This window comes from Phyllobates terribilis, unplaced genomic scaffold (assembly GCF_046119375.1).
Source record: "Phyllobates terribilis strain yellow unplaced genomic scaffold, ASM4611937v1 Scaffold_2__4_contigs__length_985480577, whole genome shotgun sequence".
NCBI classification, from domain to species: Eukaryota; Metazoa; Chordata; class Amphibia; order Anura; family Dendrobatidae; genus Phyllobates; species Phyllobates terribilis.
Window position 1 is genome coordinate 208,574,029 of NW_027362762.1, and position 23,061 is coordinate 208,597,089.

The 23,061-nt window shown below is 40.5% G+C and overlaps 1 protein-coding gene across 1 annotated transcript in view; it reads left to right on the forward strand.

The window, feature by feature from the left end:
• The window catches only part of SUCLA2 (succinate-CoA ligase ADP-forming subunit beta), a 97,844-nt gene extending 76,898 nt beyond the window's left edge, over positions 1-20,946 (forward strand). Inside the window, exons 8-11 of the mRNA XM_073663835.1 lie at positions 2,362-2,504; positions 3,380-3,500; positions 8,169-8,257; positions 19,117-20,946. Of these exons, the coding sequence (XP_073519936.1) occupies positions 2,362-2,504; positions 3,380-3,500; positions 8,169-8,257; positions 19,117-19,191 (428 nt within the window). The 3' untranslated portion in view covers positions 19,192-20,946. The remainder of the gene's footprint in view (positions 1-2,361; positions 2,505-3,379; positions 3,501-8,168; positions 8,258-19,116) is intronic.
• The last annotated feature ends 2,115 nt before the right edge of the window (positions 20,947-23,061 follow it).

Consider the following 23,061-nt stretch of genomic DNA (forward strand, 5'->3'; position numbering starts at 1 on the left):
AAATATCGGGTTACTAAGTGCGCGTATGCCCCTAGTAACCCGCTGTTTACCATGGATACCACTCTGCTACGGTGCGCTGGAGCCTCCGCTCACCGTAGCAGAGTGGTATCTATGGTAAACAGCGGGTTACTAAGTGCGCGCGTGCCCCTAGTAACCTGATATTTACCATGGTTACCAGCCAGATCGTTGGTCCCGCTGGTCACACACAGCGATGTGTGCTGGCCAGCGGGAGGCCAACGACCAAAAAATGGTCCAGGACACTTTGCAACGATCAGCGACCTCACAGCAGGGGCCTGATCGTTGCAAAGTGTCACACATAGCGACATCGCTGGTGAGGTCGCTGGTGAGTCACCAAAACCGTGACACAGCAGCGATCTCGCTAGCGAGATCGCTTAGTGTGACGGGGCCTTAACTCCTATTTTTTATGGAAACAACACATAACCACAGTGGTCAGACCTCAACCCTATCTTTTGTATTGAAGTGTCTAATGAATCTGTGCAAAGGTCATTGTCCAGGGATGGTGACCATGTTTAGCTGTGAAATCACCTATTGTGATTGGTGGGTACTGTGTTGTCAGCTATGTGTAGAGATGTTACTTGTCATTGTAATCCTGCCTCTGATGATAAGGAGTCTGGTGAAAACGCTTCCTGAAAAGATAGGAAGCAAGAGTCTAAAAATAAGCTGAATGCATTAAAAAGAAGGGGAATCCAAAGGTAACAACTTGCGCTTTTCAGATATTCAAGTTGTTACTTACAGGTACTTATAGGAGTTAGAACTTGTATGTCGGAAATGCGTTTTTCTTGGGGAAAAAAATGAACATTGCCAAAAAATTTAACAAACACATACAATACAAAGATCCGATTTAACAGTAGGTCGTTTTCTGATGAATGAGAAATTAATATGACAAATTGTGGTCTGATTGGAAGTATGGAAGATATTTTCTAACTAGTACCACAAAGTAACCTGACTTGCAATGTAGACATGTTAAGTAGCTTGCAAATCGCCAACTTTACTTTTAGATAATCGCAATACAAGTAATAGTCACATTGAGCAGGCCTCCCCATCTATATGACATTTGTGCCAAAAATTTCAGGTACTTTTAAGGCAAAATTTTGATAGTCCGTACAGTGATTATTGGATCGATTGCAGAAAAGAACTTTGTTGAATCTACAACAGTCAAGAAAAAAGTCCAAATATGACCTTTCAGCTGATCATTTCTATAGCCAGTTTAAAGTGCGCATAAACACACTAGAAGCAGAGCTTTACATTCCTTTTAGAGCAGTGGCTTACTTTAATGATTATTTCATAGAATTCCAAAAGTCAGACTTCCTAAATAGTTGATTGAATTGCTTTCTTTACTAGCAGGCTTTTTCCTTAGCAAAGATGAGAGCAATTCCCTGCTACAGTAAAACACCTGAATAAAATAACATTACAAGTTCTGTAAGTTCCCTATACTTTCAACTATAAAGAGTGCACGGCTTCCAAATGAAGCCACCGGAAGATTGAATAGGTTACTTCTTTTAACCAATACAAAGTTTCTGAACCCTGAAGCAGTTAAAAGAAGTAACAAAAGACTGAACATGTGCCCAGCAATGTGGTTTTTACATTGCTGTGCATTATGTTAATTTGTTTCAGCGGATTTGCTGCACGTTTTCAGGTTTGCCTGAAAAAGACGTTGTGTGCACATAACTTAAAGGAGCAGTCCATTAAGTTTTTTGCCACCTATGCACCCCACCCTGATTGCCTCCCACTCTGCACTTCTCTTCCCTGCAGTTCACTTTTCTCTTTGCCTTTCTTCAGCTTCCATTTTGTTTCCCAGATTTTACCTTTATAAAGTCAGGAAGGCTCAACTGTGATCTGCTCCATTACAACTGTATGACAGAAGTGTAGTCCTCATCAGTAACCATGATAGAAGCTTCTGCCCCTGCAGGTAGTACTGGTAACTGGGTGGGTCACCATAAGATCACATAATCTAACATGCAGCAAATATGCTGTGAATCTTAAGATGGAACAATTGAATAAAGTAAAGTAATATTGACTGAATTACATACAGTGTATTGGGGAACTAATCACAGAATCAGGTATACAACAATCACTGGATTGCTACTTTAAGTGATTGTCAGAACTGCAAGACAAAACTCATTGTGTGTGGCATTGGGAATTGGAAAATAATTATTGGGCAAATTCCTTAGAATACTCATTCTTGTAGATGGCCCAAATCTGACTTGGAGTGGCCACCACAAATAGTGCAAGTGCTATATGAATAGCTTGAAATATCTCTATGTACTGTTCAGTTTGGGAAATCTAGCATTTGAGAATGTGTTTTGCCAATAATGATTGTTTTTATTTCCTTATATCTAGTGAATGGTGCTGGCCTGGCCATGGCAACAATGGACATCATAAAGCTTCATGGGGGAACGCCAGCAAATTTCTTGGATGTTGGTGGAGGTGCTACTGTCCACCAAGTAACAGAAGCCTTCAGACTTATCACATCTGATAAAAAGGTACCAGTCACTTTTTCTTTTTGAGCTTTATGCAGCTAGTAAAATGTCTTAATGGAATCCCTTGACCAAGTCTTATACATGACTATAAGAACGCATGATTTTCAACTTGGAAATTTATGTATATCTATAAATTATCTGTTATGCTGGTAATTCTTCATGCAGTATTGTTTGTCGGGTGTCTTAAAGCACTTTTACTGTTGACTTTGCTTAAAATGTGCCAAAGATTATAAAATAACTTTCCATAATTCCATAGCTAAAGAGCGATAAAACAATTTTTATATATCCGATTAGATTCATTGAGATCCGTCTTCAGAGTACACACAAGGCACATACACAGAAGAGGAGACCCTGCTCCCCTAACTTTCTATAGCACATTCTCATAAGCAGCTGCACTGGAGTGAGATAAAACGCTTACTAGAAAGCTGCAGTACGATCTCTGTGTTTCACTCTTCAGCTGCTTCCTTCTCTCTGAAGACTTTTATGGACAACTGTAATTTTAATTGATTTATGGAAATTTGTTTTATAGTTACAGATGCACTTTATTAACCAGATTGTACAAGACATTGCAAATTCTTTGCAATTTTATGCTCGTTTTGAAATGCTAAATAATAGTGCTAAATGCTCAGACCCATGAGGTGTATAGTATTAAGCCTGAATCATGTCTCTATGGTCATGTAACACATTTCAGATTCACACCTACAGATTGTTTCATGTAGAATATTTCCCTTGTACATTCTGGAAAATGATGTCCCTGGAAATATCTGAATGACATCTGCCTCTGTTGGTGCTTACTTGCTGTCCTCAAGATATTTGTTAATTTGCACTGCTCCTCTTCAGTATTGATGTATACCTCTGTCATTATTTGCTCTATTTAGGTTCTTGCTATTCTAGTGAATATTTTTGGTGGAATTATGAGATGTGACGTTATTGCACAAGGCATTATAATGGCTGTAAAAGATCTGGAACTTAGGATACCTATTGTGGTCCGCTTACAAGGTAAATAATTAACGTAATTTTTTTTGCACTTGTTAAGTCTGTTTCGTGCAACTTTCTTTTATATAAATGATTGCTTTTAGAGGAATCTGTCACCAGGTTTTTGCTACCTGATCTGAGAGCAGCATGATTTAGGCAAAGAGACCTGGAATCCAATGATGTATCACTTAGTTTAGTGGGTGCAGCAGTTGTGACACAATCAGGGTTTTTAGATGCAGCATGAAGCAGAGCTGAGAAAGCTAAACCTGACCCAACCAGGCTCTCTGTGTACATAGACAATAGACAGTTTTATCAGATAGCACTCGGACCAGTGTTTGCTATGGAGCAATGGCGACCAGTGCTTTTTTCTGATGTCTATTCGTCTTGAAAAAACAATTGCAGCAGGTGCATCCGATAGGATCATGCGTACCCATATACAGTGGTGTGAAAAAGTGTTTACCCCTTTCCTGATTTCTTATTCTTTTGCATGTTTGTCACACTTAAATGTTTCAGATCACAAAACAAATTTAAATATAAGACAAAGATAACACAAGTAAACACAAAATGCAGTTTTTAAATGAAGGTCTTTATTATTAAGGGAAAAAGAAATCCAAACCTACAGGGCCCTGTGTGAAAAAGTGATTGCCCCCTAAACCTAGTAACTGGTTGGGCCACCCTTAGCACCAACAACTTGGTTATAAGAAGATCCTTTGTGCCATATTTCTAGGGCTGAAAAGTCTAATTATAAGTTTGGCTTGTGATAGACACATTAGCCTGGATAAGTCAGGACAGGCCATTTACAAAATCCATGACAGGACTAGTCTGGGAGAATAATCATGCCGGGGGGAGGGGGAGCAGAGTGTGATGAACATCCACCACATTGGCGACATTACTGACAGATCTCTGCAACCCTCATGCATGAGTGTGACTTTCTGCCTTCCTGGACATGTGCAATGAAGCCAAGTGTACACCCTAACTTCATCAGCACATTGCACATGCTCGTAGTTGTTGCTGACATTGATCCTGCTTCACTAAGACTAGCAGTAAAACCTACCTGGGCATACACCGTGCGCTGATGAAGACAGAGACTATGCACGTGGAAGACAGAATGTTATGCTCATGCGCAAGAGTTGAACAGTTCTATTGGTGATGTCATCTGTGTGGTGCCACCCTAGACGTGATTACAAGATCCAAGGTAGGACTAGTCAGGGGAAATCAATGCAGGACTAGTCCTGGCTAATTTGCATAATGGAAGCCAAATTTATAACTTGATTTATCAGACTTAAAGGGAATTTGTCACCAGGTTTTTGCTACCTCATCTGAGAGCAGCATGATGTACAGAAAGAGACCCTGAATCTAACAATGTATCATTTAGTTTACTGGATGCATTGGTTCTGACATTGATTTTAGATTTAGCAATGCAGCAGAGCTGAGGAAGATAACTCCGCCCACACCAGGCTCTGTATATACATAGTCTATAAAGCAGCTAAAACCAGATACCGTAAATATCTGAATACTGTGGGGAAAATTTACTAGCACAAGAATTTGGTCTCAAAATGCCAGAATACCATGTATAACATTTATTAATGGTTTTAAACACCCTTTTCCCCTTTACTAGATACTTTTAGAAAGTGTCTAGAAAAGCTTATTTGGCTAAGGTTGTATGTAAAACATGACACTAAATAACATTATTAAAGTTGTACTCTAGTTTTTAGGTTCATAAAGTGATCCAAAATTAAGCCAACAAATAAATGTCAGATAGTCTAACAATGGCCTGAACTTATCATCCCGCATTAGGCATTTTTATAAATCTGGTATATTTTAAGATTGTGTAGCCTAAATGTGCACGGTCTATTACACAAGATGAGCACATTTCCCTGTGTGTTTTATATTCAGGATATTTGACTTCTGCTTTAAGGGGGACATATTTCTGCTTCAAGGGGGATATATAACTAATACGTTACACTGTGTTCCAAATTATTATGCAAATAATATTTTCTCAGATTTTCCCAATTACCTATATGAATTGCAGTCATTGTAATTTTCCAGTCAAATTAACTATTAGAGTACAATTGAAAGGTTTTTGTACAAACTGCCTATGATAACAGTATATTTTAAAAAAAATAAAAAACTCAAGCTGCACTCAAAATGCATGTTCCAAATTATTATGCACAGCAGAGTTTTCAACCTTTTCATTTTAATAAAGAACAAAAAAATGGTCATTTTTGAAATTATAAGCATTAGCAGGTTATTACAAACTGAAGTCAAACAGTTTTCAACTCAAAACTTTATTCTATGTGATGTTACATTTGCACATAGGACCCCTTGTTCGAAAGGAGCTTCTGAACTCTCTCGTCCATTGAATTTGTCAGGTTTTGGATGGTTTCTGCTTTAATTGTTTTGCATGAGGACAGAATACCCTCCCAGAGCTGTTGCTTAGATGTGAACTGCCTCCCGCCATCATAGACACTCGTTTTGATGATGCTCCAGAGGTTCTCAATGGGGTTGAGGTCAGGGGAGCATGGGTGCCACACCATAAGTTTGTCCCCTTTTATGCCCATAGCAGCCAGAGATGCAGATGTGTTATGTGTAGCATGAGACGGGGCATTATCATGCATGAAAATGATCTCGATGGTCCAGATGGATGGAGTGGAGGATGGCTGGTTGATGGACACCCCATGCAAACACGGCTATGGTGCCAACAAGGAGGAGGTGGAGTAATGTTTTGGGCTGGAATCATGGGGATAGAGATTGTCTGCCCTTTTAGGATCCCTGAAGGGGTAAAGATGAACTCCATAATGTATGTTGAGTTTCTCAAACAGCACTTCCTTCCATGGTTCAAGAAGAAGAACCGTGCATTCCGCAGCAAGATCATTTTCATGCATGATAATGCCCCGTCTCATGCTGCACATAACACATCTGCATCTCTGGCTGCTATGGGCATAAAAGGGGACAAACTTATGGTGTGGCCCCCATGCGACCCTGACCTCAACCCCATTGACAACCTCTGGAGCATCATCAAAAGGAGTGTCTATGATGGCGGGAAGCAGTTCTCATCAATGGACGAGAGAGTTCAGAAGCTCCTTTCGAACAAGGGGTCCTATGTGAAAATGTAACATCACCTAGAATAAAGTTTTGAGTTGAAAACTGTTTGATTTCAGTTTGTAATAACCTGCTAATGCTTATAATTTCAAAAATGACCATTTTTTTGTTCTTTATTAAAATGAAAAGGTTGAAAACTCTGCTGTGCATAATAATTTGGAACATGCATTTTGAGTGCAGTTTGAGTGTTTTATTTTTTTTAAAATATACTGTTATCATAGGCAGTTTGTACAAAAACCTTTCAATTGTACTCTAATAGTTATTTGACTGGAAAATTACAATGACTGCAATTCATATAGGTAATTTGGGAAAATCTGCGAAAATATTATTTGCATAATAATTTGGAACACAGTGCATATGAATATAAAATTACTTTACATGTGTTGCCCCCTCATTTCTTTTGCATTCTTTTTCAAAATTATGGGCACAAATTGTGTTCTCTTTATTTCTTAGTTGAAGGATAAAAGGCACATTCTGTTTTAGGGATACATTTATTTTCTTAGTGACGAGTGCTAGAACGCAAGAGGCCTCTCTTAAGATGCTGGGATTTAGTGTTCTACCACTCGGTGCACCTAATCATATGACCTTTATTCTGGAGGCTTGTTTTTGTCTGTACAATGGACATACGGGAAAAGAAGAAGATGAGATGATGTAGAGGGAGAGCAAAGATTAATTGGAGGGGGTGTAGTTGAGGGATAGAATAGAAACGTCAATACAGAGAGTTCAGTCATTGGAGATGAGTCACCAATAAGCTTTAGAAACATATATGGAAAATGCAGTAATTGGTAATTGCTCATAATCTCATATACACAAAGCATGCTACCAGATATTTTTTACATGTTTCTATATACAGTACAGTAACAGCTCAGCTCACGTTTTTTAGCTTCCGGTTTCTTTTGGATTTTAAGCATAGTGTATGTTACTAGTCCTACATGTTTCTTCCCAGCTGTAGAATCCTTAAACCTCTGGAATTAAAGGGCTTGCGCCATAAACAACATTTACCGCATGTCCACATTATATATGATACATGTGTGATGGTTTACGCTCTGATTGCTGAGACCTCAAACAGTCACAAAAATGGGGAGCTTTCAAAGTTCCCTGTGTGGACAGAGCACTAAGGAGCATGTACAACCACCACTTCTATACACCGTGAATGGAGCACTCGTCACACATGCTCACTAGTGATCTTTTCTTATAGAGAGTTTTAGCATTCCCTGTTCATGTGATCGGTGGGGGTGCAGTGATCTAATCCCCACGATCATACTCTTATCTTGTGGATAACCAATATATGTTTATGGAACACCACCTTTAATGCTCTGATCACACCTGCAGACTCCATTGTGACAATGCCCGATGGTCCCCAATAACTTATAAAGGGGTTTGTCACGTTCTTCCAAGTTGTCTATTATATTGATGGGAGAAGAGTAACGTGGCGTGTAGCTCTTTTGTTTCCGGTCACATATGACAGAATCTGAGATAGAGACTCCGAAAAAACAGGTTTCCTTGTAAAATTTCCGAACTAAAAAGATTTCTGTTCAGTGAGATCTTTACTCTTTCTTTACCAAGCTAGTTTCTCTTTTTTTCCCTCAGGTACTAGAGTTGATGATGCCAAAGCCCTGATAACCGCCAGCGGATTGAAAATCCTGGCATGTGATGATCTGGATGAAGCTGCGAAAATGGTAATTGTTAAGAAGTTTCTAGCATTGACATCTCTGAAAAAGAGCTTTAGATTTTATGTCCTTTGAACCTGGCTTATCCGATAAGACACTCGGAGAGATCTTATCTTTAGCTCAGCCTGCACAATGGAGCTGATATCACTGTAGGCCGCTCACTTTGAGTTATTCCAGCCTAACTGTGCATTTGTTAAGTATGGATGATTTCTTACGGATGCATGAAAGGTTTTTGTTCACTTAATAGATTTAGAAATTAGTTAATGTATTACATTTATTGGTGATCCATTAAAAGTCCCCTTTTAGGGTTAAATATGCATCCTTACAACTCTGTGGCCCACGTAATGTTCTCCTGGCTTATTCATCTTGTATACAAACACATCACTTTCGGTGGGATTTTTTCCATATCAAAGAAGTACTTCAGAGCCATCAGCTGAGATAGAAAGTCAAGCTGAATAAAAATGCATTTGTAACCCTTTACCCCCGAGTGTGGTTTGCACGTTAATGACCAGGCCAATTTTTACAATTCTGACCACTGTCACTTTGAGGTAATTACTCTGGAACGCTTCAACGGATCCCCCTGATTCTGAGACTGTTTTTTCATGACATATTGTACTTCAGGATAGTGGTAAAATTTCTTCGATAACTATTGCGTTTATCTGTGAAAAAACGGAAATTTGGTGATAATTTTGAACATTTTTTGAAATTTTCAAAATTTAAATTTTTATGCCCTTAAGTCAGAGAGATATGTCACACAAAATAGTTAATAAATAACATTTCCCACATGTCTACTTTACATCAGTACAATTTTAGAACCAAATTTTTTTTTTGATAGGGAGCTATAAGGGTTAAAAGTTGACCAGCGATTTCTAAATTTTCCAACAAAATTTACAAAACCATTTTTTTAGGAACCACATCACATTTGAAGTGACTTTGAGGGGCCTTTATGACAGAAGATACCCACGAGTGACACCATTCTAAAAACTGCATCCGTCAAGGTGCTCAAAACCACATTCAAGAAGTTTATTAAACCTTCAGGTGCTTCACAGGAATTTTTGGAATGTGGAAGAAAAAAAATGAACATTCAACTTTTTTCACAAAAAATGTTAATTTAGACCCCAATTTTTTTATTTTTGCAAGGGGATCAGGAAAAAATGGACCCCATAATTTGTTGTGCAATTTCTCCTGAGCACGCCAATACCCCATATGGGGGGGGGCAAACCACTGTTTTGGCACATGGCAGGGCTCAGAAGGGATGGCGCGCCATTTGACTTTTTGAATGTAAAATTTGCTTGAAAAATTAGCGGAGGCCATGTTGCGTTTGGAGAGCCCCTGATGTGCCTAAATAGTGGAAACCCCACAAGTGACACCATTTTGGAAACTAGACCCCTCAGGGAACTTGTCTAGATGTGTGGTGAGCACCTTGAACCCCCAGGTGCTTCACAGAAGTTTAGAACATTGAGTCGTAAAATTAAAATTTTCACATTTTTGCAACAAAAAATGTTTTTCAGCCTCCAAATTTGCATTTTCATAAGGGTAACAGGAGAAATTGCACCATGCAGTTTGCTGTGCAATGCCTCCTGAGCTCGCCGATACCCCATATGTGGAGGAAAACCACTGTTTGGGCGCATGGCTGGGCTCGGAAGGAAAGGACTATTTGAATGTAAAATTTGGTTGAAAAATTAGCGGAAGCCATGTTGCTTTAGGAGAGCTCCTGATGTGCCTAAACAGTGGAAACCCCCGACAAGTTACCTCATTTTTGAAACTAGCCCCCTCAAACATCTTATCAAGGGGTGTAGTGAACATTTTGAACCCAGAGGAACGACACAGAATTTGCTAACATTAGGTCATCATATTGAATAAGTTGTCATTAGTCTTGAGCGCAAGTGCTCGCTACTTGAGTTTGCATCGGGTACTCTGGTATGCACCAAGTATCACGGGTGCTCAAGTGACATGCTCGAGTCCCCACCCGCATGTTTCACGGTTATTAGACACCCCCCAAAAAACAATATGCAGGGATCGCTCGTGCAGTACCGCAAGGTTTTTTTGGCTGTATAAAACATATGGGGAGGAGACTCAAGCACGTCACTCCAGCACCCGCGATACTCGGTGCATACCCGAGCACCCGATGCAAACTCAAGTAGTGAGCACTTGCGCTCTCTAGTCGCCATATCGTCGTCATTTTTTTTCTTTACTTTTTGAAAAAATCCCAACTCTAACCCTAACCCCATCCCTAACCCTAGCACAGCCGTCAAAGCTGTAGAAATGGAACAGATAATGCACTCACCAACAGTGTTGCTTTATAATAGTCCTGTTTATTCGGGATTACACATGCAGAGTGGTGATGCAGGTTTTGGGGTGCAGAGGTGAGAGGACAATGGCCGTTTTGCGCTGGTCCTGCGCTTCAACGGGTCCACTGTTCTATTTCTACAGCTTTGACGGCTCAAGTTTTACTACATATGGAATTTGCACCACCTGGCTCGCATGCACACAGCTAGTGCCCTGTCTACGTGGTTTTCAGGCTAACACTCTTTCATATGTAGAGTGCAGCGACTAGTGCGCGACATTCGAATGCTGCACATCGTGACTGGTGCCTCACTATTTCTCTTTATATGTTTTACTAACCGTAGCACAACCCTAACCCTAGAGTTTATTTTTTACGCTGTTCCTCGTGCGGTATAAGTGATTAGACTGCTTTATTCTGCGGGTCGGTGCGATTACAGCGATACCAGATTCATATCGGGTTTTTATGATTGACAGCTGTCACACTCTAAAAGACGCTTTTTTTTGCAAAGACTAGTTTTTGCATCGCCATGTTTTAAGAGCTATAATTTTTGATGTTTTTACTGGTACCATTTTTGGGCATGTGACATTTTTTAATCGCTTTCTATTCCGATTTTTAGGAGAGAGAATAAACAAAAACCAACGATTCCGGATTTTTTTTTTTTTTTTTTACAGTTCCGCGTGTGCTAAAATTGATAAGACAGCGTTATTCTTCGGGTCAGTATGATTACAGCGGTACTACATTTATATTTTTTTTTATGTTTTGGCGCTTTTACACAATAAAAACTATTTTATAGGAGAAATATTTTTTTTGCATCGCTTTATTCTGAGAGCTATAACTTTTTTATTTTTCGGCCGTTGGCGCTGTATCGTGGCTTGTTTTTTGCGGGACAAGATGACGTTTTCTGCGGTACCATTTTTATTTGCATTCGTCTTTTTGATCGCGTTTTATTCCATTTTTTGTTTGGCGGTATGATGATAAAGCATGATTTTTTGCTCTTTTTTTTGTTTTGTTTTTTATTTACAGTGTTCACTAAAGGGGTTAACTAGTGGGACAGTTTTATAGGACAGGTCGTTCCGGATGCGGCGATACCATATATGGGTACTTTGTGTTTTTTTTTTTTAATTTTCCACAATAATATTTATTTATGAGTACAATATATTTTTATTTTTTTGGATTATTTTTTTCATTTTTAGAAAAATATTTTTACTATTTTTTTTTTTCCACATTCGGATTCTTTTTTTACTTTTACACCTTGTCCCACTATGGGACTTTCACATTTTATTTTCAGATTGCCTGTATAGCATAGAAAACAGCAGCAGCAGCTCCCTGTGCTATATAGGCTGTCACTGCTGCAGAGGGAGGAGATACTTTGGTCATGCACTGAGCATGACCAAAGTATCTTCCTGCTGTCTGGTGACCCGGATGTTGTCATGACGACAACAGGAGAGGTGAGTATCTGATCACCTCCCCTTGCCCCTGCAATGCTGCGATCGACTTCAATCACAGCATTGAGGGGGTTAATGTGCAGGGACAAACAGCTGACACCCGGCGGCGATCGTCCCGCACCGCTTGTGTGCGGGCGCAATCGCCATATGACCTAATAATACGTCATTGGTCCAATCGGCCCAGGTCACCATGACGTACTATTGGGTCACACGTCATGTTTGAGTTTTAATGTATATTTGTTTTTGTTTTTATGAAGCCATGACTTTAAAACTTTTCAGTGCTGAAAATTCATCATACTGTAGACATTCACTTATCAAAATATTTTCAGAATTTAACTCTAAGTTTTAAATTAATAGTTCTAAAATGTTATGCTGATTCATAATATATTTTATAGGTTTTGGAGCTTTCATATTCCTGTTTCTATGCACCAAATCTGTCTCTACCAACTTTGCACATCTAGAGGCTGACATGTGGCTGTGACTGTGGCTGGGGCATTCACAAACATGAAAATGCTTTGATCTAAAACATTCCATTGCAGCTCTGGTGGTATTTTTAGGGTTGTTGTCCTGCCGTAAGGTGAATATACTCCTCAGTCTCAAGTCTTTTGCAGATTTTCCTCCAGGATTGGCCTGTATTTAGCTCCATCCATCTTGCCATCATCTCTGTCCAGCTTTTCTGTTCCTGCTGAAGAAAAAAAATCCCCACAGCATGATGTTGTCATCACTATGTTTGACTGTGGGGATGGTGTTTTCAGGGTGATGTGCAGTTAGTTTTCCGCCACACATAGTGTTTTGCATTCTGCCCAAAAGTTCTACATTGGCTTCATCTGACAAGATCACCTTCTTCCAAATTCTAGCGGTGTCCTCTACATGGCTTTTTGCAAACTGCATCGACTTTTTATAGCTTCGCTTTCAAAAATGGCTTTCCTCTTGCCACTCTTCCATAAAGGCCAGATTTGTGGAGTATATGACTCAGGCCGCGTTCACACATTCTGTATTTGGTCAGTATTTTACATCAGTATTTGTAAGCCAAAATCAGGAGTGGAACAATCAGAGGAAGAGTATAATAGGAACACGCCACCACTTCTGTATTTCTCCCCAATTCCTGGTTTTGGCTTGCAAATAATTATTTAAATTACTTCACGGTTGTATTAATTAGGTAGAGTGGACTTAAGAGCACACGGTGTTTGTAATGCAAGATCCAGTCTGTTCTTCTGAAGCTTAGTGATGGAGGGAACTATATACTGCCTCCCTGCTGTGCTAAGCATGACCAAGAGAGTGGAAATAAATGTAGCTGACTTTTAGCAAGGTACATTTGATGTTTTGAGGTTATTTTTGTTTGATTGAACAAGCCTCACAGCCATGCCAAGGTCATACATGGTAGAATAATAGTCTGTGTATTCCCAGCTGTAAAATATAGCAAGAAACGTTTGGGACTAATGCACAGGAGTTACTTCCAAATAATACGACTATTTTTGTATTGGCTTTTTATCTAGAAATTCATATGTATTTCTTCCAATACTTGTCCCATATTAATGTGGCTTGTTTTTACCTTTTAAATACTACTGATTTGTTGCTGCTTTCTTCGTTTATACACCCCTATCAACTGTGTTATCTGTGGCAACAAGAGGGTTGTTAGATCTCAACACCGCCTGTCAGTGTAAAGAGTTACGAAGTCTCCGGAGTACATTGAGCTCTTACTTGATGTAGACCCTCTAACTTTCAATGAAGTTGAGAACTCAAATTCTATGAGGACTGAAATGAATAGCAATTCCAAAAGAAAGTAAATTAAAGTGGTAGCCTGGGGAAATAATGTATTTTAGCGTACATTCTGTCTAAAACTTCAAAAACTCAGAACGCTCTGCCTGTTCTTATATGTAACGTCATGTGATTTTACTACTTTTCACTGTGACCTCACATACCAGTACTGCTGCTCCCCCTAATTGCTCCCCCTGTCTTCTGCGATGTTACATCAGAGGTCAGGGGGCGTAGCTACCATGTCCTGCTGCTCATAAGCTATGTAGCCTGAACAAGGCGTATTACAGTCTGTGTGCAGTTTTGATGTCCCACCACTCACTCTTGTTTTGAACTGCCTGCGCCTTTATAGCTTGTACTGACTTATCATTTCCCTCTCCCTGCTTCTCCAGCTGTTACTCCACGCTCCTTGACAGGTCATAGACGAGCTGTGAAAGTGCAGGCAGTGTAGAACGAGTGTGAGGGGAAGAGTGTCATCAAATCCACATACAGACTATGAGAAGCCCTGGTCAGGGGCTGGCTTGCATGCACAGTAAGAACACTAGTCATGTCCCCTGATTTCTGAAGTAGTGTCCCAGAATGGAGGAGGAGCAGGACTCAGGAACAGTAGCAGTGCTGTGAGGAGTAGTATAATCACATGTACTTAAATAAGAACAGGCAGAAAGATACAACTCTTTAAAGTAGACAGAATGTAGATTCAAATACATTTTTATCTCCCCAGAGTACCCCTTTTCTCCCACAATAAAGTCTTACATAATCTTGAATGCAAATAGCCAGAAGAAGCTTGATATGTTTTTTAGCCTGCCAGGGGAGATGCTGAGAGATTTCTGCTATGAAGGTTGCAATGTTGTGTGTGAAGCTTTGGGCTGTCGTACCATCCATTGCTCAGGATTATATGTAAAGTATTTACAAAGATAGATCATGTGTACATAACAATTTACATTTATTAGCTTCCATAAAAAGATGTGTGACAACTTTGCTGGACTATGTTATGGTAACATATTACTGATACAGCTAAAAGGAACAAAAAAAGTATTTGACTTTGCGACCAAGATTATAGCAGACTGCTCCCTATGAATCTGATGAGTTCATAGGGGAACCAGTCCCTGCCCTCTTTGTACAATTTCTGATGGGCTGCTATGTATACAGGTTTACACAGCAGCCTGTCATCTAAAAAGTCTTAGGAGCACTCCTCCTTATGAATACATTAGACTCAAACTAGGAGTTGCCATTCTTGTTTGGTTGCTCCAATTTGCCAAAAGGAATTTGTTTGGAGCATTTTGGCTAAAAGGAGTATGATCTTGGCTGTAATATACCCTCTATACATACAGTGCTGGCCAAAAGTATTGGCACCCCTGCAATTCTGTCAGATAATACTCAGTTTCTTCCTGAAAATTATTGCAATCACAAATTCTTTGGTATTATTATCTTCATTTAATTTGTCTTCAATGAAAAAAACACAAAAAGAATTGTCCTAAAGCCAAATTGGATATAATTCCACACCAAACCTTAAAAAGGGGGTGGACAAAAGTATTGGCACTGTTTGAAAAATCATGTGATGCTTCTGTAATTCGTGTAATTAACAGCACCTGTAACTTACCTGTGGCACCTAACAGGTGTTGGCAATAACTAAATCACACTTGCAGCCAGTTAACATGGATTAAAGTTGACTCAACCTCTGTCCTGTGTCCTTGTGTGTACCACATTGAGCATGGAGAAAAGAAAGAAGACCAAAGAACTGTCTGAGGACTTGAGAAACCAAATTGTGAGGAAGCATGAGCAATCTCAAGACTACAAGTCCATCTCCAAAGACCTGAATGTTCCTGTGTCTTCCGTGCGCAGTGTCATCAAGAAGTTTAAAGCCCATGGCACTGTGGCTAACCTCCCTAGATGTGGACGGAAAAGAAAAATTGAAGAGAGATTTCAACGCAAGATTGTGCGGATGGTGGATAAAGAACCTCGACTAACATCCAAACAAGTTCAAGCTGCCCTGCAGTCCGAGGGTACAACAGTGTCAACCCGTACTATCCGTCGGCGTCTGAATGAAAAGGGACTGTATGGTAGGATACCCAGGAAGACCCCACTTCTTACCCCGAAACATAAAAAAGCCAGGCTGGAGTTTGCCAAAACTAACCTGAGAAAGCCTAAAACATTTTGGAAGAATGTTCTCTGGTCAGATGAGACAAAAGTAGAGCTTTTTGGGAAAAAGCATCAACATAGAGTGTACAGGAAAAAAAAAAGGCATTCAAAGAAAAGAACACAGTCCCTACAGTCAAACATGGCGGAGGTTCCCTGATGTTTGGGGGTTGCTCCGCTGCCTCTGGCACTGGACTGCTTGACCGTGTGCAAGGCATTATGAAGTCTGAAGACTACCAACAAATTTTGCAGCATAATGTAGGGCCCAGTGTTAGAAAGCCGGGTCTCCCTCAGAGGTCATGGGTCTTCCAGCAGGACAATGACCCAAAGCACACTTCCAAAAGCTCTCCAAAATGGTTTGAGAGAAAGCACTGGAGACTTCTAAGGTGGCCAGCAATGAGTCCAGACCTGAATCCCCATAGAACACCTGTGGAGAGATCTCAAAATGGCAGTTTGGAGAAGGCATCCCTCAAATATCAGGGACCTGGAGCAGTTTGCCAAAGAAGAATGGTCTACAATTCCAGCAGAGCATTGTAAGAAACTCATTGATGGTTACCGGAAGCGGTTGTTCGCAGTTATTTTGGCTAAAGGTTGTGCAACCAAGTATTAGGCTGAGGGTGCCAATACTTTTGTCCGGCCCTTTTTTGGAGTTTTGTGTGAAATTATCAATGATTTGATTTTTGCTTCATTCTATTTTGTGTTTTTTCCTTGCAAGCAAATTAAATGAAGAGAATAATAACAAAGAATTTGTGATTGCAATCATTTTCAGGAAGAAACTGAGTATTATCTGACAGAATTGGAGGGGTGCCAATACTTTTGGCCAGCACTGTAGATTGGTATGTTCAGCACTGAACGATGCTCTTAAAGGTGAGCATAAAAGCTATGGGGAAAACAATCCTTAGGATTCATTAGCAGTGAATTGCACAATGTGTTATTTTAAGCACATTCATAGTTTGCTAAGCATCTAGTCCTTATAATGATCTATCAGTCTGGTAAAGGGGTTGTCCATTTAAAAATAAATCTTTAACCAGTTCAAGAGCAGGCTATTTACCGGTTTCTGACCAGGCACACTTTCGGGTGTTTTTATACATGCAGTTTAAAGTTAACCTGTCATGTTCTAGCTACTATCTACACTGCCTCCATAGCGTTGTTAGTGATGCAATGTGCATCACTAACGAGCTTTTTTCATTAAAATTGGTGGTAATATACAGATTTTATAACCTTTGATATACTTTGTCTTACCTGCTGGTATTCAGTCATAGGGGTGTGATTCTCACATTCAGTCAGGGGCAGGCGCCGCATGCGCTATGACCCTCTTCCCCGCGCATGCGCAGTGAAGCTGCGAACTACACAGCTTCACTTTGCACGTGCGGGAACATAGTGTGCAGTGAAGCTGGTAGTCACAGAGCCTTACTGCGCAGGCACGGGACCAGCGGCCGGGCATGTACAAATGCGCATGCGCCCTACAATAATAGCGCTTGCTGGGAGCTATATTCAAATACATGGGCGGCGCCAGCAGTGACTGAATGCTGCGCCCGCCCATGACTGAATGTGAGAATCATACCCCTATGACTGAAAACAAGCAGGTAGGATATAAGTAATAAAATCATTATATTACCACCAATTTTAATGTAAAAACCTTGTTAGTGATGCACATTGCATCACTATCAACGCTATTGGGGCAGTGTAGATAGTAGCTAGGACGTGACAGGTTCCCTTTAAAGAGCTTATTTGAATATTCAAGTAATTTTTGCGTCTTTTCTCATTATATAGGGGGTGTAATTTCTATGTATTTTTCTTTCTTGCTGATATTGGTGGAAAAAGGGAAATAAGTGTCTTTTTATCCTATTTTTTATGACCACATAGGACCACTAAAATACATTAAAAAATGTGTTCGTCATTCTGTAACAAATATTTTTATATATTGGACAGGTTTTTTTTTTTTCTTACATGGTGGTGTTATGGATTGACAGTGCCATTTTTATTTCTTTATTATTTACATGTTTTTTTATTTAATTGCACATTGTGTTCCCCATAAGGTCATTTCAAACCTTTGGGCATTTAAATATTAAAAGATTTTTATTTTCATCGTATTTCACCTCCTGGCTGGATAGGAGAGCTGTCTGTGTCTTACAACCCAGCATCTCTTGCTCCCTCCTTATACACAGTGATCACATGACCGCTGTGTATGGAGGAGGAAGCGCTGTCAACTCTTCCTATTACTGCGTGCTCAGCGCTTGAGAAGGCACAGATGGTAATACACCATGGCTCAGTGGTTAGCACTGTTGCTTTGCAGCACTGGGGTCCTGGGTTCAAATCTCACCAAGGACATCTGCAAGTTTATGTTCTCCCCATGTTTGCGTAAGTTTCCTCCTAGGTTCCAAACACATAATGATTGGGAATTTAAATTGTGAGCCTCAATGGGGACAGTGATGATTATGTCTGTAAAGCGTTGTAGGATATGATGGCGATATATAAGTAAGCATTCTAAATAAAGAAATAATACCATGTGTGCCTTCTCTGTTGGCACTCTGGCGGCCAGATCCCCACTTCTGCAGCTGCACGGTGGCTTGTAGCTGCGCTCCTATGCAGTGACGCTTTGGAAGACTGCAGAGTAGAAACGCGTCTGCTTAGGCTTTTGTCTAAGGGCGAACTGGATGCAGTTAAACGTGTTTGTGATTATAATTATTCGGTTCCAAATATATCCTGATCTTTATTCATCAGCACAGCTCTGGGTTTTGGCATCGCCACTTCTATCTCTGTGCTTTACCCAGGATAAACATTTACCTTTGCTCGTCATTGGTGCCTATAGGGGGCTGGCTAACTGCTCGTATTTATAGATAAGGGGGCTGACCTAGCAATAGCAGCTAATACATAAGCAGAGGATGGGCTGACTTAACTATTGAAATTAGCAGTAAGCCAGCCTCTCATGATGAGATTCCAACACAAGAAATTCTCTTATGTGTTGAGAATTGTGCCGGAAATGGTTATGGAGCACTTAAAGAGATTAAAAATAATTTAATAAGTTCATCTTATTTATTTTATTGTCTTTAATCTTTTTTTTCCTACATGGTCTCTAAACGTACATAATATATTGTCAAAACTGTATAGAATAAGAAACTAAACTTTTTTAAACATATTTGAAGGTAAAGTGGACTGTCCACATCCATCCAAAACATGAAGTCTAATAGGGTGCTTTATGAGTTGCGCACATTATAATACCTATCTTCTTTCATTCTTTCTAGGTTGTAAAACTGTCAGAAATTGTATCACTGGCGAAACAAGCTCAAGTTGACGTGAAGTTTCAGTTACCAATCTAGTGCTGCACCAGCGTTTTGTTGGCTTGGAAGTTTGTGTTTATTTTCTCCTTCTTGTCTAGGTTTTTAATTATATGCTTTAAAAAATGGTTGGTGTTTAACCGAGATGCTGCTTTGGAAAATCAACATCCCTTCACGTATACGTTGCCTATGTTGCCTTTATCTTTCCAATAACCACCTATCTGCTGTAAAGAATTACTAAACCCATAGCTGACATACAAGTTGTTAGAACCAACAATGTACTGTATATGGAATGTGATGCACCATAGGATTGTGTGAGAGGTCATCTTCCAGGGCATCTAGTGACCATCTTCTCCTTTTATTTTTCTGTTTTGTAAGATATAATTGAACACCTTGTGTTTCAGCTACAGTTTTGCTTTAAGCCATTACTATCCAAAGTGTTAAATGTACATACCTGATACTTCATTACTTCTACGTCAATGCATTATAGCATGCTAGGAAGGACAGCCAGTTCCCACCATAGTTAAATAGAATTTCTATTTAAAGAGTACCCATCACCAGTCTAGGACTGCCCTTTTTATTTAAGAAAATAGTGGGCAGCTTCGTTCTGGTGAATGTTGAGAAATCCCTTTTTTAATAGATGCTACTTAAGTGTCCCCCTTCACCCAAAGTGGGATCCCACAACCCTGCACAGCTCCTCTTGCATTGAACGAGAAGGAGGAGCACTAACTCAGCGCTGTTGCGTAACTTCCTAAGCTGTTACCAAATAGTAACATCATTGGACCAATTACCATTTGGTAACAGGTTAGTAAGGTGCACAGCAACTCTGGTTTGGTGCAGTGAGTGAGATCTTGCTCTTTCACCGCGAGGAGGACCCAAGAAGGATGTGAGATCCTGCTCTGCTTGCCGGGAGCCCTAACCCCGAAAGTTTGGACCACTTTTTTACTAGAAAGTTGGTTTCTTAAAGGGAGTATTAGGGAGACTTGTGACCTCTTTTTTTTTAAATGGCGTTATTTAGAACTTCACTATTCTGAGGTTGCCCGTCGTTCTGTTAGACAATAAGGGCTGCCTCAGACTGGTGATAGGTACTCTTTAACGTTGTGTGATTGCTGCCATTTTCTGATCTTCATAAGACCTTCATTACTTTTGTAGTGTAAAATTATCTAATTGACATATCGTCTGACAGATTTCCTATGTAGTTCATGACCTAAAACACAATGTCCCTGACAAGTCTAAAGAAAACCACCATTATTTATGTTTAGATTCAACCAAGGTAAAAAGCCATAAAATTAATCATTTTACTTGATGTCCAGTAGTAACCGAATGCAAGAGGCTAATGTTTGACTTTATTGTAGGTCACTATAGACTTTTTTTTTTTTTTTGGTGACCACAGCTTAATAGATATTTAGGGCCTGTTTGACCACTTCTTAATAAGTCACATTGTTTGACTTTAGTTATTCACCTTAGTTCTAATTCCTGCTATTCCTGGGGAAAAAAGTGGTGACAGGCATCCTTATATGTTTCTATATATTCTGAACATACGCTCTGAATACAAATGGGGTAAGGTAACACTGAGCATATTTGATATTCTGCTAATCTCCAAACCACTGAACATTAGGATGCATCGTGCACCGTATGCCGCTGTCTTTTATAAGATCTTTATTGCTATGTTCTTCAGTGCATTTCTCCAGTCACCTTGTGTATATACGACACATGTATAAAATGATTTTGAAATCAATCTTGAGGCCTATTTAACATGGGTGAAAGATGTTACATTTGACAGAATTGAATATCAACCAATAAAAATGTAAATGTCAAAGGTTATGAGGTAGTGTTTGTTATGTCTTGTGTATTGTGGCATTAGTTATTAATGTTATTAGTTAATTATAAAGTGCTAAAGCTTCCTTCATTGTGTGGTGTGGAAGCAAGATGCACCAATCCATGGTAGAAAATACATAGCAGGCACTATACATAGATACAACATGGAGGGCATGCTGTGTTATAAAAAAAAAAAAACAGTGTACTCTGAAAGGGGATTTTGATTGCATTGTGTGAATAGGATTTACAAAAATCTACAAACACAAAGACCTTGCAGTGTGAAAATACTAGCAAACAGTAACGTGACTAGAGTTGAGCCACCCCCGTAGTGTTCGGTTAGTCGAACACCGGTATATTCGTCGAACTGTTCGTCGAACACCGTTAAAATCAATGGCAGGCAAACAAAAACACATAGAAACACATAGAAAACACCTTCAAAGGTGTCCAAAAGCTGACAAACTGTTCAGAAGACACAACTAACACATGGAAAAGTGACAAGTACACATAGTCATGCGAAAAGAAAAGAGGTGGAGGAGTAAAAAGAGGGGGAGACACAGATATAGGCATGTCATGCCCTTCTAAAACCTAGAAAGGCTGGAGTAAAAATCTAAAATCAGCCTACCAACACCCAGACGTCGTGACAAGAAAATTAAAAAAAGAAATATCTTTAGGTAGAATGGCGGTTCCATTCAGAACACTTTCCTTACAAGACGTAGTGGTATCCCCGTTGGGAGTCATGCCAAAAACGGAACCCAATACATTCGGACTAATCCACCATTTGTCATATCCAAGGGGCAGGTCAGTAAACGACAACATCGACGCGGAACCAAGTACAGAAGTATATACTGTACATCCTTTGACAAGGCAATCAGGTGGGTCAAGAAGTTGGGAAGGGGCACCCTAATGGCCAAAACAGACATTGAGGGGGCGCCTATTGGGCTGCTTCTGGGAAGGAGCATACTATATAGATTGCTGTTTGCCCATGGGGTGCTCCAGATCCTGCTCACTATTTGAGGCGTTTAGTTGCTTCCTTGAATGGGTTGTCATGGATGTTTCTAAGGGGGCACATATTATCCATTACCTCGACAACTTCTTATGCCTGGGCCCAAAAGATTCGCCACAGTGTGAATACACGCGGTAGTCCACCCGTGAGAAGGAGAGAGCTGGAGGGAGAGCGGACACCACAGAGCCGAGGGGTTAGATGGAGAACGGAAGAAGGAAAGAGGGCGAGGGAGGTAAGGGAGTACGGTGGAAGACCGACCTGAGCTCCCCCACGTTCCTGCTGGACGGGCAACATCCCTTGGAAGAAAAGCCGCTTGCGCATCCCTTTGAGGTTATGGGCGCGAGCGGGCAGAGGGACTGCGCTGGAGTGCGAAGCCGACACGGCCAGTCCGTTCCTGTCCGTGCGACCTCCGTGTCGCCGGGTTTGTGCCAGAGCCGAGGTGGACCCTGACGGCCAGCCCCCCTCTCCCAAAACTGGTGCCTGTCCGCTGGTGGGTCGAGACCCCCCGCGGTGGAGGCAGGTCTAATCTCTGTAATTTAAATTGGCTCTGTAATTTGAATGAGTACACTTTAAATCCTTTTATAAGGATCTATTGGCGGGCAAGTCTGATGCCAGCAGCCGCGGTAATTCCAGCTCCAGTAGCGTCCACTAAAGCTGCTGCAGTTAAAAAGCTTTTATAAGGATCGAGCTTGGCGGAACACCGCAAGGCGTGCTACCGCCAGTCCAAGCCCCTTTGCCTTGGGGCGCCTCCCCGATGCGCTTCACGGAGTGTCCCGGGGGCCCGAAGCGTTTCCTTTGAAAAAATTGTGTCCAAGCCACAGGTGGTGTAGCTTGCTTAACAGCTGGGCTACACCGCTGACTAGCAGACACTACTACTAGGCCCAAAGTATTGCCTGGGCTAGATGCAGTTAAAAATTTGTAATTAGATCTACAGGTGATGGGTACTCCGCTGACTAGCAGACACTGAAGCTTTGGAGCAGACCTCTGATTCCCAGGCTATAATATGAGTAAACAGCTCTTCAGACTCAACCATCTGTGTTACCCCAAGCCATAGTGTATGTAGTTTCAGCAGCAGAAGGGAAGGAAGGGAG